Source organism: Fistularia commersonii, chromosome 12, assembly GCF_037954325.1.
Source record: "Fistularia commersonii isolate RoL2024-O1a breed Wild chromosome 12, RoL_Fcom_v1.0, whole genome shotgun sequence".
NCBI lineage: Eukaryota > Metazoa > Chordata > Actinopteri > Syngnathiformes > Fistulariidae > Fistularia > Fistularia commersonii.
Genome location: NC_141295.1, coordinates 9,458,873 through 9,475,101, shown reverse-complemented (window position 1 = coordinate 9,475,101; position 16,229 = coordinate 9,458,873). Strand labels below are relative to the sequence as shown.

At 38.5% G+C, this 16,229-nt stretch overlaps 2 protein-coding genes across 2 annotated transcripts in view; one reads left to right on the top strand and one right to left on the bottom strand.

Annotated features, from left to right (window-relative positions):
- Nucleotides 1-1,866: 1,866 nt before the first annotated feature.
- Nucleotides 1,867-15,828, top strand: uba6 (ubiquitin like modifier activating enzyme 6). Its single transcript, XM_086156897.1, has 32 exons — nucleotides 1,867-1,933; nucleotides 2,470-2,511; nucleotides 2,758-2,852; nucleotides 2,953-2,981; nucleotides 3,085-3,179; nucleotides 3,275-3,386; nucleotides 3,486-3,566; nucleotides 3,705-3,827; nucleotides 4,103-4,226; nucleotides 4,454-4,557; nucleotides 4,669-4,731; nucleotides 7,736-7,812; nucleotides 7,961-8,027; nucleotides 8,130-8,273; nucleotides 8,646-8,792; nucleotides 8,877-8,957; nucleotides 9,263-9,340; nucleotides 9,580-9,761; nucleotides 10,133-10,238; nucleotides 10,312-10,401; nucleotides 10,496-10,576; nucleotides 10,694-10,822; nucleotides 10,941-10,992; nucleotides 11,103-11,166; nucleotides 11,872-11,941; nucleotides 12,079-12,150; nucleotides 12,230-12,353; nucleotides 12,539-12,732; nucleotides 12,914-13,041; nucleotides 13,754-13,841; nucleotides 13,968-14,062; nucleotides 14,208-15,828. The coding sequence occupies exons 2-32, from the start codon at nucleotides 2,471-2,473 to the stop codon at nucleotides 14,347-14,349; spliced, it is 3,078 nt and encodes a 1,025-aa protein (XP_086013023.1). The 5' UTR covers nucleotides 1,867-1,933; nucleotide 2,470; the 3' UTR covers nucleotides 14,350-15,828.
- The window catches only part of polq (polymerase (DNA directed), theta), a 22,350-nt gene continuing 20,940 nt past the window's right edge, over nucleotides 14,820-16,229 (bottom strand). The window contains exon 34 of the mRNA XM_086156168.1: nucleotides 14,820-16,206. Within this exon, the coding sequence (XP_086012294.1) occupies nucleotides 16,093-16,206 (114 nt within the window). The 3' untranslated portion in view covers nucleotides 14,820-16,092. The remainder of the gene's footprint in view (nucleotides 16,207-16,229) is intronic.

Sequence of the window (16,229 nt, the reverse complement as noted above, 5' to 3'; positions counted from 1 at the left end):
GAGGTTCATGTGGGTGCTGTGACCAATATGATTGGAGGGAGGGGTCTCTAGGGTCTCAAAGTAACAGAAACTGTCCCAGACAAGCTTTTTACAATGGCCTCAGGTCAGATAATTAATCTTTGGAAAAGATATAAAACCAGTATTCAACAAGTCTCCTTATATCAGCATCCCATATTGGTTTAAAACTACACTGAAGAAAATAATGTTTTTCCCTAACAAAAGGTAAAAGTTGTGGACGTTGGATGTAAATGTTTTACTTGGGTGTAACCTTTGTCCTGTCAAATAATTATTAAATATTTTCTAAAGCAACTGGTTGTTAAGCGATCTTTTTCACTCACCTTTAATCAATTTCTCATGTGGCTTTAAAAATAGCTATTTGTCACTTATCACTCAAAGAGGAATTAATGATTGGAATTATGTTAGAAATTGATTGAAATACGATTATTTTGGAGGGAAAAAAAATTACATGGCCAATTTTCATGAAGATGTGTTAGGCAGGATTAAACACTAAAATGTCGGTAGATCGTCACAAAAATAAAATTCCATCATTTGTTTTAACCTTGAAAAGAGTCTGCTCTTTCTGAATGCCTTTGCTGTTCAGAAGACATAAATTACCTTGCCGTTAATGTATTATGAAGATTTTTTTAAAACCATATTACGATATTTAACTGTTCAACAGATAATAACAATATAAAGGAAACAGTATTACTGTACATACTATGCAAAATTATTTTCATATGAAAAATACAATTTTTTTCATTAAAGTTCTTGCTATTCCTGTCTCTCTTGCTAATAAAATTGTTCAACAAATATTCACCTGGAAAATAGAATTAAACAGGTCAACAGAAGTAACAATTTTGACTCCAGTTTCAATATCAATCCCGTTTCAAATAATTGCTTTATAACAATTGCATTGTTTAGTATTTTATGAATTTATCACCACATTGCCGTAAATTATTACATGTAATCAATAGATTACAGTATACAACATACATTTCTGTAAACTGCAAGGCTGAACTTTTAAATACAAATATTATCAGAAAAACACACACACGTTAAAGAAGAGAAGTTTTGTCAGTGTTTAATGTGGTCAGTAGAAAACTAAAAAAAACGTGTTAATTTTCTCTGTTGATCATAAATTCAACACAAACTTAAAACAATACAAATACATCACAAACACAATAGCAAAAAACCCTAAGTACATATATTTTAAATTTTTCATTTAATGCTTTTGTAAAAAATGAATGAAAAACTAACCAAATCATATGTTAGTTATTGATTCAATCATTTATCAATTTATTTATTGATTGAAATGTGTTTGATTGGGGCTCAATCATTTATTCGTTCAACTGAATTGCATAATTTTGATTATGACATGTGAGAGAACTAGAAAGTACACAGCTATCATGGACACTGTTTTTCAAATTCCTTTCTCCAAAACCCCTTTTTTAAATCAATTTTAGAGCTTCAATGACATCAAATCAGGTACTGATATAATGTCTAAAAAGTCTATTAAGTGCTTGGCATGCAGAAGTCAGCAACTTATTGGTCAAAGAAATTAAATATTAAATCATAAATATCAAATTAATTTTTATTCTAATGTATACATTTGACAAAAAATTAAACAAATCTTTTGTTGTGTTTGTTGCTGTTGTTGTTATTGTTGTTGATCTTACTGTTCTTGTTTCTGTTTCTTCTTCTGTGCGTCCATTGGATAGCACAACAAATGACATTATTCTGTTTAATATTCATTTGAGAATTCTTCGTTTGTTTTTCATAAACAAACTACTTCATTGACCTTTATAATCATTCCAGAAGCGTAACGTGATAGTCAAATAATGTTGATCACATGACCATGGTAACCCGGAAACACTCGAAAACATTCGCCAGTCACAGCCATTCATTCGTTACAGCTCGTCGCACTTACTAACAGGTTGATGCATTTGAATCTTTGACTAAGTTCATTTATATTAGACATTAATTTTCTCGTGGGACATTAAATTGTAACTGTTGATTAAGCTGTCTTATCTCGGGCGTTGTTTGCTGCCACGTTCTGTGTGTCTTTTCGCTTAAAATCGAGTGTGTCATGTGTTCTCGCCGCCGGCACCAGGTAGCGGTAGTGGACGCTAACTAGCCGCACCTGCTAACATGGTGTTTTCTCACTAGCTTCTTTGTGCCACCTTTTTTCTGGGCCACATACAGAGAAAATGTTCAAGTCCTTATTTATATTTGCCATTTGTCACTTTATTAGGTCAGGGCAGTGTTAGCTGGTAAGCCAGTGACAGTATCTACAAGAGTTAGCGGTTAGTTAGCTTCGTAGCTACTACAACAGGGCGTTGTCTTTGAATTATTATTAAAACAATATGTATTTTTATATCGATTATGCATAAATTGTCTCTACTATGATGTGTATCAATTGGTTCGGCCATTGTCTTTCAAGCAATTGAAATCTCCCTCTTCCCCTTGCAGTATGGCTGCAGACTCGATGGAGATTGACGACTCTCTATACAGGCAAGTTCCATATTTGTTCATATTTATTTATTGAATACACTGAGACAAGAGGTAACAGAGGGAAGCAAATATAAAAAGGAACGTCAATGTAATACTAGATACAAAAGCCACTCCACGTTGCTTATGTATACATTCGTAGATTTGTAGCGCCAACAGAATGTATCCATATATACCTAAGAAAATAGCAAAATAAGTTAAATCCTATGTTTATGTTGCAAAGTTACTTATTTCTATGATATTGTGCAGCCGCCAGCGCTATGTGTTGGGAGACAGTGCAATGCGGCAGATGGCCCAGTCTTCAGTCTTTCTCAGTGGACTGGGAGGGCTTGGAACGGAGATAGGTGAAGTCATCATATTGCATTAGAACATTTTAATGTATATACAGCTGTAGTAGTGCAATGATTTTGACAGAAAAAAAAAACACTTTTGGCCCTTTTACAGCAAAGAATATAACCCTGGCGGGCGTAAAGGTAGGCAACCTGTCATGCTCTGAAGTTTCTTGAGCATTGTCATAGAGTTTGTATGTAAAAATAATATATAGAATGGATATACGTTTGTACTGCATGTGTGTAGACAGTTACCCTTCATGACACAAAGCAATGTGAGACCTGGGACTTGGGCACCAACTTCTTTATTCTAAGAGAGGATGTGCTGAGCCAAAAGAGAAGGTAATGTATAGAGCTGAACCTCTGACTAGAATCTTTGCTTAGTGATTTTGTTGTGATGTGTTAATGTGTTTTTCAAATTTTTCATTCGTCCTCAGGGTAGAGGCAGTGTGCCCCCGCATCGCAGAGCTGAATCCATATGTCCACGTCGACATGTCCTTCTCTGCTCTGGATGACAACACAGATCTCAGCTTTCTCAGGAAGTATCAGGTAATTTATCGCTCTTCATAGCCAGGGGTCTTTTAAACCCACAATTTGTCTTTCTTTTAAAGAAAACAACTTACATTGTTTGTTTTTCTCTCTTTCCAGTGTGTGATTCTAACTGAAGCTAAATTGAGCCTACGGAAGAGAGTAAACGAGTTCTGCCACATGCAGCGACCCCCTATCAGAGTATGTCTGCTGGTTATGCACTAGTTATACATGAAAACTGTATGTTCCACATTTCATATATGGAACACACCATCAAATATTTACTAGTTCTCTGTTCTTGGTTATATCCAAAACCATACTGTTTTATGTCTTTGGCAGTTTATTTGCTGCGATGCGTATGGCATCTGTGTTCGCCTGTTCTGTGATTTTGGAGAAGAGTTTGAAGTATCAGATCCCACAGGAGAAGAACCCAAGGAGGTTTTCATCCAAAGTATCACACAGGTAGCCTGGACACATAAAATTCTCCTCGGGCTTGTGCCACACATTTCTCCAAACTGATTATTTTTCATCAGTCAAGAATTAAATTATGAGTTTTTATACAGTGAGATTACTTCAAGTAAACCAATTTCAGTAAGATGTGATTAATACAGATACTGCAGGTTCATAAAGTGAGATTATAAGCCCCAAATTCCCTATCATCCATACTTTCTTTTGGAAATTAAAGGCCAGAACACAGTCTTCTAAGCAATGGAACTGATCGTCCTTTGACCTTTTAGGACAAGCTAGGAGTGGTAACCTGTCTGGACAACCAACCCCATGGTCTCCAGACAGGTCAGACTGTGACCTTCCGAGAAGTCAATGGCATGGTGGAACTCAATGGCACAGCACGACAGGTTTCAGGTATCATGTTATATTTAGATAAATTTGTTTTTGGAGAAATCAAGACTAGGGTTAGGGTCAACGACTAGGATTTTGAAATTGCTATTTAACCATTTTATTGAAACATAGTTGTGATAATGTCACATGTAAGGCAAAACATATATTCAGAACACTGTCACTGAAGCTTTCTAATATTTTTAAATATTCTGTTGTGTTTGTGTTTCTCTCTGTCTCCCTGTGGTTGTTAGTCCTTTCCCCCTACACTTTTACAATAGGAGACACATCTCAGCTTCAAACATATGCACATGGCGGTTTCTTTGTCTTGGTGAAAACGCCCAAGACGTATAGATTTGTAAGTTAAATGTTGAGATTAGAAATAAACTAATATTTAACAAATGCAATATGTTTTAAGTAACCAAATGTCTTGTCCGTATGCCTTGTGTTTGTCTGTTCAATAATTCAGGAAACAATGGAAAGGCAATTGTGTGCTCCCCAGGTTCTTACTCCAGACTTCAGTAAACCAGAGGTGAGAGTTTCAATCAAATTGTGGACTTTATGTCATGGATGTATATTATAGAACTGCCTGCTGGGTATGAGCTATTGGTACTGTGCAGTCTTAGATTCTCCGATTTTACTTTGGTTTGCTTTCTACCCGCACTTGGTCAAATGGACCAATTTTCAAAACAGTATCATGTGGTTGTGGGAGTCGCTTGAGTAGCGGTTGTAGACTTGGACCTGTAAACACAAAACATCTACCTCGGCGAGGTATGGCTTGGGTGTCTCACAAAAGTAATAGACCGGTAAAAATGAGTTGAACAGTTAACAAATTTATTGATTAAATTAACAGGAAAAAGAAGAACTCTTCAAAGCACTAACAAAAATACTAATAATGACAATAGTACAAAAATAAATTCCAAACAGTTTCCCCCCCAAAAAATGTGTATTATTTAATGGCTGAGTTGAGTCAGTGGAAGTACTCTTATTTGGTCTCAAAGTGATCCAATATCAAATTCCTCTGAGGAAACCACACGTTTAGCCACATCACTTGTTTGTCCATCCTCGGCCTTCACTGGGCTGGGCTCGCCATCTTGGATCAGAATCTGTCGATCAACATAAAACCAAACTACACAGAGTGCAGACTAATGAATGATTCCACTCTAATTATATTCTTATACCTTTGTGTAACCAATAACTAAGGATACACCCCTTTTTTAACAATGAGATGAAGTATTCATCACATCAATCCATAATATAATAAGCATTTGCATTACTCCTCAGTGTAAAGAAAATATATTACATAAATCACATAATAAAATGTACTTTTTTAACTTAAGAAACAAAGTGCTTTGTGAAAACCATTACCACTCGCTAACTGGCTTAAACCGAGTGGCATAAAGTAAACAAAATAAGCGCTGCATTCCTTTTAATGCTCAGATCCGGTTCAGTAGGCTACTCCACTGGCCATGCTATTATGCAGCACCAGCAACAAGACCATTTACGGTTCTACCTCTGAGACAAACACAATGATATAGGATACATCAAAGTGGATAAAACATGAGCATTAACGCTAAGTGCATTTGTAACTGTAATAACTCCTTATACAATTTTCAACATCAATTCTGACTGGTTTTATAGAAATCCGTCTTGTTAGTAAGCTAGATGTTAATCTCCCTGCGTGGCTAGTCATGGCTGTTTTAGCAAAAATGTGCTCAACTGACAGGCGTTCTCAAAACGATAAAACTCCAATGTCGCTGTCACTTTCTTGCAACAACCTTTGTTTCGGGTATAAAGGTAATTTAAAAGACTTGAGTGGATGGAAAATAATCAGATTTAAGGTATTCTTTCTTTTTTTCAATTCAAGAGCAGGGAGCTCATTAACTTGCATTTAAAAGTAGAGGAACCTTGTTGATCCCTATTCTCCGGGCAGCGTAGTTTGCCATCGATATGTAATCCCTATATTACTACGTTTTAGTAGCCCTTTATTCATAGGGGTTACACTTTCCTTTAGTGGTAATGTATCTTCCAGCTGGATGACCACTCATCAAAAAACACAAGAGAAGAAGACAACAAATATTGGAATGGTTTGTCTATCAGAGAGAACAAGGAGTGGAAATCCCCTGCCACCTGCTTATTCAATCAGCAGGAAACAGTTTGTTTTTTTTAACTTCAAGGTTACACTGTTCGATTAATAGCCACTGCCATCATCATTCTCTCCCTGAATATTTGGAAAACATTTTTTTTTTTTTTTTTTGTGGGTTGTCATGAGTGACAACAGTTCAGATTTCGATCAAGACATTCACCTCAACGCCATATTGCAACATGAATAGGAGGATTTCTGTTCCTTGCTCTGTTCAAATGACAAATGGTTCTCTACGATGTTGTCTTCCTCTCTGGTGTGTGACAGATGGTAATCCAGCTGGAACATGCTTAAACACCACAGGCAACCATATGATGATTTTGGACAATTTGGTCCGTTTGACAAGTGCAGTGTGAAAGCAAACCAAACCAAAGGAAAGTCTGACAATGTTGTGTCCCCCCTCCCCCATTAAAACCTAGTTCCCTGCACTATCAGATGTGAAAACAGGGGAGGGTAAGGTCATGCCTTGGTATACAGAAAAACTTTGCCGGACCAAATATGTATGTACCATGCATGACTACACATGAATGAATGCCCTCTATAAGTCACTTAATTTGACTTACATTTATAAACCCTTCTGTATCTCTTTGGATCTATTAAGATGAGAGACTTGTCAGTTTATTCCTGGTAAAATTTGATGGCTGCCGTAGTAGACTTTCATGAAATTGATGAGGGATGTAAAGGACCCTATCAACTCTACCACATTCCATACAACGCAAATGCAGTATAAATCAATTAGAAATTTGTTAGTTCCAAACCAGGCTCATAATTACTTGCCAGGCTTGGGAGGAATGGCTGTAAGTTGGATCAGAGTCATTAATTTTAGTTTTTGGGGGTCAAACTTAGGTCTGTTTTCAGGGCATCAATCATTTCTTTAAATATACTTTATTGTATAGTCTGGCTGTAACACCTTGTAAAAGAGTGATGGATGTTGAGATTATATCTGACAGTTCTCCATGTAATAAATAAATTACTGAAATTAATTATTTCAAAATATTGTAGAAATGGAATGACACAGTAATGAGGTATCCTTTTATTCTGGAGCTTGTTGTGCTTAATGTTTATTTACAAAGATAATGCATCTGTGACAGACGATCAGTGAAATACTATCGGTCATAGTGCTTGCCTTGTGGTGCTACATTCAGTCCTGAACTTCAACCAGTGTTCCCTTTTGTTATCAAAGAAAGGAAAAAAATGACGGGCAGAATTCCATTTTATGTTTCAGGATGGACTTAGAAGACAGGTTTTACTTCGCAAAACACATGTGACATGTAGGCTGAGTCTCACATGACAAAGTTCAACGTGCTTTGAGATAAAGGCCTCAGATAATGCATCCCTTATCGCTTTTGTTGGAGTCTCGAAAAGCTAACAATCCTATTTTAAATCTGATCAGGCCCCGTTACAGATCCACGCTGCCATGTTGGCCCTCGACAACTTCCAGGAGCAGCACAGTAGATTGCCCAACATTGGGTAAACAAGTACTGCTTTTACATGTATACATCCAATCTACTGCTATTGTTTCTGTTGATCAGAAACCTCAACCAGTACTTTAACCATAGTATACTTTTCAATCGGAGAAGCTACGTAAGTCAAGTATTTTTTTCTTTGATACCATCAGGTGTTTACAGGATGCTGAGGTTTTATTGAAGCTTACTGAGGAAGTGAATGCAACACTGAGAAGCGAAGTGAGTTCTTATTTTCCTCTAGTGTTTACTTCAAATGCTGAGATACATACAAATACAAGATACATTTCCTTTTTGACTTTTGTCTCACTCTTCTTCCTCCAGGCTGCTGTGAATACAGAGTTGGTCCGCTGTCTGTCGAGGACAGCAAGGGGCACACTCCCTCCATTAGCAGCTGCTGTAGGGGGGGTGGCCAGTCAGGAGGTTCTTAAAGCCATCACAGGGAAGTTTGCCCCGCTGCAGCAGTGGGTACGTCTTACTGTTGGAACATATAAGCATCTCTAAGGCTGGTAGTGATTCAAATTGGGTGGGGGGGGGTCTGATTTAGATGGGGCAAGTAAATGAACATAGTGTGTTTATATTGCAATAATATGTACTGTATGTTCCCCATGTTTCACCCAATACGCTCCTCCTAGAACAGATTATTTACAACTTTACCATAAATGATAACAAGGAGTTTCATTTCTGCTTATGTCGACCCACTCTGAAAACGGTTAATTCTGGAATCTTAGCTGACTGACATTACTTCATATAGATTATTGTCTATTTTAATTGGCAAAAATAGTCTTCCAGTTGAATTGATCATCTGTATTGCTTGTCCATTCTTCTGTGTTTTTTAAGTTTTATCTTGATGCCATTGAGGTAGTTCAGCCACTCCATTCTTGGCCCATTGAGGAGTTTTCTCCCAGGGGAGATCGGTATGATGGACTACGAGCTTGTATTGGTGAATCATTATGCGTCGAACTACACAAGCTCAGAGTCTTTATGGTAAATATTAGCTTGCTCATACCTGCATTTGGACTGCAGCTCAGATTCATGACTAAACATATCTGCTTATTTTGATCCTTCCAGGTTGGCTGTGGGGCCATAGGCTGCGAAATGTTGAAAAATTTTGGTTTGCTTGGAGTCGGATTGGCTAAGAGTTCAGGAGAGGTGAATGTTTGTTTCATTTCTTTTTCAAGACTAAGGTTGATAGATTTGGATCATTTGGTCAACAAATGGTCACGTAAAATAAATTAGCTTCCGGTAAGTTCTTTCCCAGTTTCATGACATATTGGCTTCTAATGAAGAAGATGTCGGAAAAATTCCATCAGTTTTGGTCTGTTAAAGAAACTTGTCGGTTTCCACAGACGGATTTTTATCAGATTATCATCATGCTTCGTTGTTTGGAAAATGTGAGACCCACCACAGTGAGCTTGATGAAAGTATTCAATATTGCTGCTTCTGTCTCCCCCTAGGTTTGTATTACAGATCCAGACCTAATAGAAAAGTCCAACCTAAATAGGCAGTTTCTCTTCAGACCGCATCATATACAGGTAAACTGCTCTCAGATCCTCAATGTTGCTTTTCTACCTCCTAAACCTTTTCTCAACAATCTTTTGTTTGAAAATGTTAAATGTTTTCTTAGCAAGTCTGTTTTGATTGGTGCTCCCGCAGAGTACATAGATGTAAACTATGCAGCTGTATTATACTTTAGATTCTTGATACGAAAGCCCTTGTGTCACAGCGGAATGGATTGGATCATGATGAGCACAGGCCATTCTTTCTCTCCCAGAAACCAAAGAGTACCACTGCTGCTGAGGCCACAAGAGAGATCAACCCAGACATGCAAGTGGAAGCCCACCTCAACAAGGTGTGCCCTGCGACTGAAGGTATCTACGACGACTCGTTCTACTCTCGCCTGAACCTTGTGGTCACAGCACTGGACAATGTGGAGGCTCGGAGATATGTGGACAGGTTTGTGAAGCGTTCCTACAAAGTAGTTGAAAAAGCGGGCACAATAAGCTGTAAAAGGCATTGGGATAAATCACTATTTAACCCCTGCTATTCCTTTTCGAACATTTGAGTATTTGATTATAGTTTTATAATTATTTTTTCACTTCATCAATATCCAAGCATATGGTACATGTTTGTCATTTACTTGTAATTAATCGACACATTTAATATGAAAATTTTAGTCTTCAATTCATGTGATGAATTCTGCATTTCTAAACTACTTTGGCTGATTCACCGTTGTATACAAAAGGAATTACTTAAACCCTTTCTTGTTTGACAATGATAACTTCATTCATGTTACATGTTAGTAACAGGCTTCTGTTAAATTTCAGCCGCTGCGTATCCAATCAGAGATCTCTTTTGGACTCCGGTACCATGGGAACTAAAGGACATACAGAAATCATTGTGCCAAATTTGACAGAGTCCTACAACAGCCATGTGAGTATGTCTCAATTTGTAGTTGTGTAACTGTCCATGTTCTTGGCTCTAGTTTGTCCCTTTCGCTCTCCAGATGGACCCGCCTGAGGAGGAAATCCCTTTCTGTACTCTCAAGTCATTCCCTTCAGTTATAGAGCACACCATTCAGTGGGCCAGAGACAAGGTACAACTGCTTACCACCCATGTGTTTTTAAAGATATTTTTTTTTCCTTTATCTTCCTACTTTTGACAATGTCCTGTTTTTTTTTTCTCCCCAGTTTGAGAATGCATTCGCCCATAAGCCCTCCATGTACAGCTCATTCTGGCAGAAGCATTCATCAGCTGAGGTGGTGCTGCAGGTCAGACTCATCACCGACACACTGACTCATTCAATATAGATTGTGTTAATTTAGGCTTTAAAAGCTAATATTTATTCAAGTAAATAAAGTCCCGTGGTGATTTATTGGTTTGTGTAGAGGATGCAGATGGGAGAACACCTGGAAGGATCATTCCAGGTCATCAAACTGCTAAGCAGATGGCCCAGCCAGTGGGAACACTGCATCACTTTAGCTCGTCTCAAATTCGAGAAGTATTTTACAAGAAAGGTATTGAGTAACTGCTTTATTTGTTTTGTAATATCGAACAAATGATCAAGCTATTTAATGCACTTTTGATGCCAACAATGATAAGCTCTAATTAAATGTCAGTGACATTTGGTTGTAGGCCCTACAACTGTTGCACTCTTTCCCGCTGGACACAAGGTTAAAAGATGGAAGTAAGTTTTTCCCAAATGACATGGTCACATAAAAAGCAGTTTTACAAGATTTTGGGAATAATTGTACTTAGAAGCACAACACTATTGATCTTAAACTGTGTCTCCCTTAGGTTTGTTTTGGCAGTCCCCGAAAAGACCACCAACACCTATTGAATTTGACATAAAAGATACATTGTAAGTGCTTAGCTGATAGATACTGTTTACAGATGGAATTGTGACTAGCAGTAAGAATAAGGAACAGGTTGAGGAAAATCTAGCAGGGTGGAAGTTTGTGCTGAAAAGGAGAGGAATGAATGTTAGTCGCAGCAAGACAGAATGTGTGTGAATGACAGGGACCCAAGTGGAACGCTGAACCTACAGGGAGTGTAGATAAAGAAGGTGGAGGATTTTTTGTACTTTGGGTCAACAGTCCAGAGCAATGGAGAGTGCGGAAGAGCGGTAGAGAAAGGAGTGAGGAAAAGTGTGAGGGGTACTACGCGATAAAAGAATATCAGCCAGAATGAAAGTAAAGGTTTATGAGACAGTTGAGAGACCAGCAATTATGTATGGTTTGGAGACAGTGGCATTGAAGAAAAGACCGGAAACAGACCTGGAGGTAGCAGAGATGAAGATGTTGAGGTTTTCTTCTTTGGATAGGATCAGGAATGAGTCTATCAGAAGGACAGCACAAAGTTTTGGAGATTAGGTCAGAGATGCTAGACTGAGATTGTTCGGTCATGTATAGAGGAGGGATTCGCTGTGGCGACTCCTGAAGGGAAAAGCTGAAAGCAAAAAAGAAGATAGATAGATACTGACTTTTGGGGGACCACTATCATCGTCACTGTCTCTTTCTTATGGTATGTTACACCTATGAGCTCACCATTCTGTTGCTCCCATCAGGCACTTCACTTTCATTGTCAGTATGGCTCGGCTCTTTGCTGGGATATACAACATCCCTTATTCACAAAAGGTACGTCAGTGTGCTGTGCGTGCATGCGCGCGCACACACACACACACACACCCTCACACGTATACACACACACACAATGCATGACAAAATGCACTAAGACAGACTGAATCAAGGCCTTTTCTCCCCCTCCTTCCCAGGATCTCTCTGAAGAGGTTGTGACTATGATCCTCTCCGATGTCAAAATTCCCAAATATCAGCCATCAGTCAAAGTAGGCTTATTGTATTGATCTAATTGATCTCCATCTCATGGAAAGAGACTGAGATTCAATATTTTTGGTTTTCTCCCAGTGTATAGTGACAGACGAGACAGCGAAGAAGCCTGATCAGTCAAAAATGCCTCTAAGCAGCGAAGAGGAGAGGGAGGCCATCACACAGCTGGAGCAGGCAATCGCCACTGATCGTGTTACTCCAGGTACACATAGATAAGGGAACTAAATCACATTCTTGAATCATCATGGTTGTTATTTACATAAAAAGATAAATCTTATGAAATAGCCAAATCTGCATCTGGTGTCTCTTCGAAATGTCCCTGTATCCTGCAAAACTACAGCAGGGGTATCATTATTTTGACAAGGTGTTGTCTCATGCAATTTGTAGAGAGGTTACAGATGACTCCACTACATTTTGAAAAAGATGACGACAGCAACGGCCACATGGACTTTGTCACTTCAGCTTCCGCTCTCCGAGCTAACATGTACTCCATTGAGCCTGCTGACAGATTCAAGACCAAACGCATAGCTGGGAAGATCATCCCTGCAATTGCTACTGCTACAGCGGCAGTAGCTGGACTGGTGAGAGCAGCGCAGCAACTTATATTTAATAAATATGTTTGGGTTTTTTTGGGTGATAATCAACTGTTAAATACTTCACAGAAAACTATCTTCAGATATTTAATACAGTATGATCACTTTTCAGTTGTCTTAACTTAAATCAGAATTTTAAAATGTCATATGATCATTTGTGCACGCTCAGGTTGCCCTCGAGTTGATCAAGATAGTTGGAGGCTACGGGTTTGAGTCTTTGAAAAACTGCTTCTTTAACTTGGCCCTCCCTGTTGTGGTCCTGACTGAACCAGCCCCAGTTAAGCGGACACACATCAGGTAACGGTTCTTCTCCTGTGACTCTTTGAGGAAATACTGTGCTTTTAATTTGTAGTTCATTGTAAAAGTAGGTATGGAGAGAGTGGATCATTCATTTTGAAAATGAAGCTAAATAGAGGCTTGATTGTTAGTGAAGGTGTCGTGCACCAAAGCAGGACCCACGGTGGAAATGACTGTTTGGAGGCAGCTGACAGAAATGACGCTGGAGCCTCTATTCACTGTACATATCTTGAAAATGCAAATTTTCCTGACACAAATGAACTGTTCTTTGGAGAACATACCCTTTATTGATGTATTTAGAAGCTTAGACTAATGTTCATAACCCAGCTGTCAACAAGTCACACTAAATACCTCAGTTTTCTTTTTAATGCAGGAGAAAGAAAAATGCAGTGAAGTATCTGGGATCGAAATTAATGTAGCGCTCAGTTTGCCATCAGGTGGCATCTAATGACAGACAGTATCAGCGACAAGAGTGATATCAGTCAGCCACAAAATAATCTGCTTGCTCACTCGTCTTTGCATTCATTAACACAATTTCTCAATCCTATTTCAATGTGACCCAGCTACCAATATAATAGTTGAATTTGTTTCACAAATGTTCTTCATGATCACCAGATCACTAGTCCGCCATTCAACTGGCTGTGGATCCATATCTACTGTCTTGAGTTGTGCTTTAAGTGAAATGTAATGACAGCTCTGATGTATTTCCCAGGGACAACATCTACTTTTCTATTTGGGACTGCTGGACAATCTTCGGCCATGAGGACTTCACACTGTCTGACTTCATGAATGCAGTGAGGGTGAGAAACTACTGCCCACGTTGTACTGTGCTGTCTTTATTACGCCCATGTTTGTATTGTACTGTTCCATGATTTGCCACCTCATCCCTGTTCTAAATTGAACCGAGATTGGCTATTTTATCTTAGGAGAAGTATGGAATTGAACCCACTATGGTTGTCCATGGTGTGAAGATGCTCTATGTGCCTGTGATGCCTGGACACTCAAAGAGACTCAAACTAACGTAAGTGCTTTACAAAGAAAATCAGGCTGTTTTTCTGACACTTAATCTACACAAATCAAAAAAAAAAAACAAGTCATTTTGTAATTCATACATTGATCATTTATTTTCCCAAACTAAGGAGGCATTTGTAACTGTCTTTCTACAGGATGCAAAAGTTAATCAAGCCATCAGTGGGTCGCCGCTATGTTGACCTCACGCTGTCATTCGCGCCAGAGGCAGACGGAGACGAGGACCTGCCAGGTCCTCCAGTTAGATACTACTTTAGCCGTGAAACAGAGATGGCCTAACGTCTTCCGAGCGGTCATCCTGAAACCTTCTGGGTCCTTTACTCTGTAATATTGTAACCTAATACCCTGGCCAGGGCCTAGAGCTGCCCTTTCCCTTCCCACCCAGATATTGTCTGACACTGGCAACACCCCCCGACCCCAGCACAAGCCTTTTCCCGTACCTAGTGGAGCCAGAATAGGCCAGTATCGGCTCCTGGTTTTCTTGGCTCTGATCCAGCCAGTGGAACATGAGGCTGCTTTAGTAGCACTTAACTGTACTTGTGTACATATATTTTCTTGTTTTTTTTTTTTTTTTTGTTTGTTTTGTTTTTTTACTCTGGTGAAACGCACAGCCTCACCTGTGTTGATGCCTTAACTGATTGATAACCTTTATGTTTGTGGCAGTCTAACATTAAACCTGTTTACAGAAAGCTGCGTAGTTCCATCAAATCTCCTTTTAATCATATTTGTTTGAATTTGCTAGGTCACAAGGGGTAGTGATAGGACTGTTAGGCTAATAAAAGTCACAGTTATTTCCTCCCTGGCTTTAAAACATTGCCAACCCATTTGCCATTTTTTTAGGCCGTTTTATTGTAGAAACAGGTCAATCCAATATTTGTTTGTTTTAAGTTGTATCATGTCAGCGGACAAGGGAGAAGCCACCAAAAATTGTTATTGCGGTCCACAGTTGATCTAATTAAAAATCACTTTGACTGCCTCATGAAATCATTTACTTCACAGGTAATTAGTATTAGCCAGATAGAAGACATCAACACGTACCGTAGTCTTTTGTGGGAGGTTGCCTGTGTCCTAAATTCTTGTGAGGTTCTTTGTGAAGCTCAAGTGATCCTCAGTTTGAGAAGTCCTGACATCTGTAAATATGCAGCTGTGACGAGCAACGGTTTCCCTGGTTACCACGCCAAACTCTCGTTCGATGAGCCTATTAAGCCTAGCCACTTTAATATTTCAGATAAGACTTCATTGGCATCAGTTAAATTTTTGGGTAAATATCAGCGATGATCAGAAAGCTGTTTGAAAGATGAAGATTGATTGTGGAATCATGAACATCTGGGATCACACCGTATGTTTTTTTTTTTTTAAATAGTTGCTGTTAAATTAATTGTGTATGGGTTGTTCATGTCACATAATTACTTTTCATCAGTTTTTGGTGTCAACCAGCCTGTTGATGACCGATAGTGTGGCACTGTTAAAACATTTGTGAGAGCCATCCCAAAAGTTTTTATTATTTTCTGTACAGTGAATGGGATCCACTTGAAAAAGCAGCTGTCTGACCCGACACAACCTCCCTCCCCAAACCCCCGAACACTCCCTGTGCAATGAATTTCCGCATTGTAATACGAAGCAGCGTTAATCAGGAACAATTATGATGTATATGTGATTGTGACAGACAAAACAGTCCAATACAATGTGAGTTTTCAGGATATCCATGTCTCTTCTTGTGTTGCAAACTTCCAAAATAAAGAAAAAAAACAGCTCCAATCAAGATTTTGTATTTGTTTATTACATATTGGGCATTATCTCAAGCAAAACATCATCAAATGTTAAAATATTTATAATCCTGTGTTACAAGACTGAATAATTTAATACATCGCTTAATCTACACATATTTTCTTTAGAGGTCAATGATATTTAAAGGTTTTGTAATTAATTATTTTAAATAAATGGTTAAAAATGTCCAAATTGTTTTATTTACAAGTCAAAATCTTGACCATAACCTTTCATAGGTATTTAAAAACATTCATGTTATATATCCAGATCTTCCAAGTTGCCCCAGCTGGTTCCCACCTTGACTTTGGCTTTAAGCTTCACATAAAGTTTCACCGCCGACTCCATCTCCCTCTTGACGATCTGAGCGACCTGACGGTAACAGATTGAAAAAA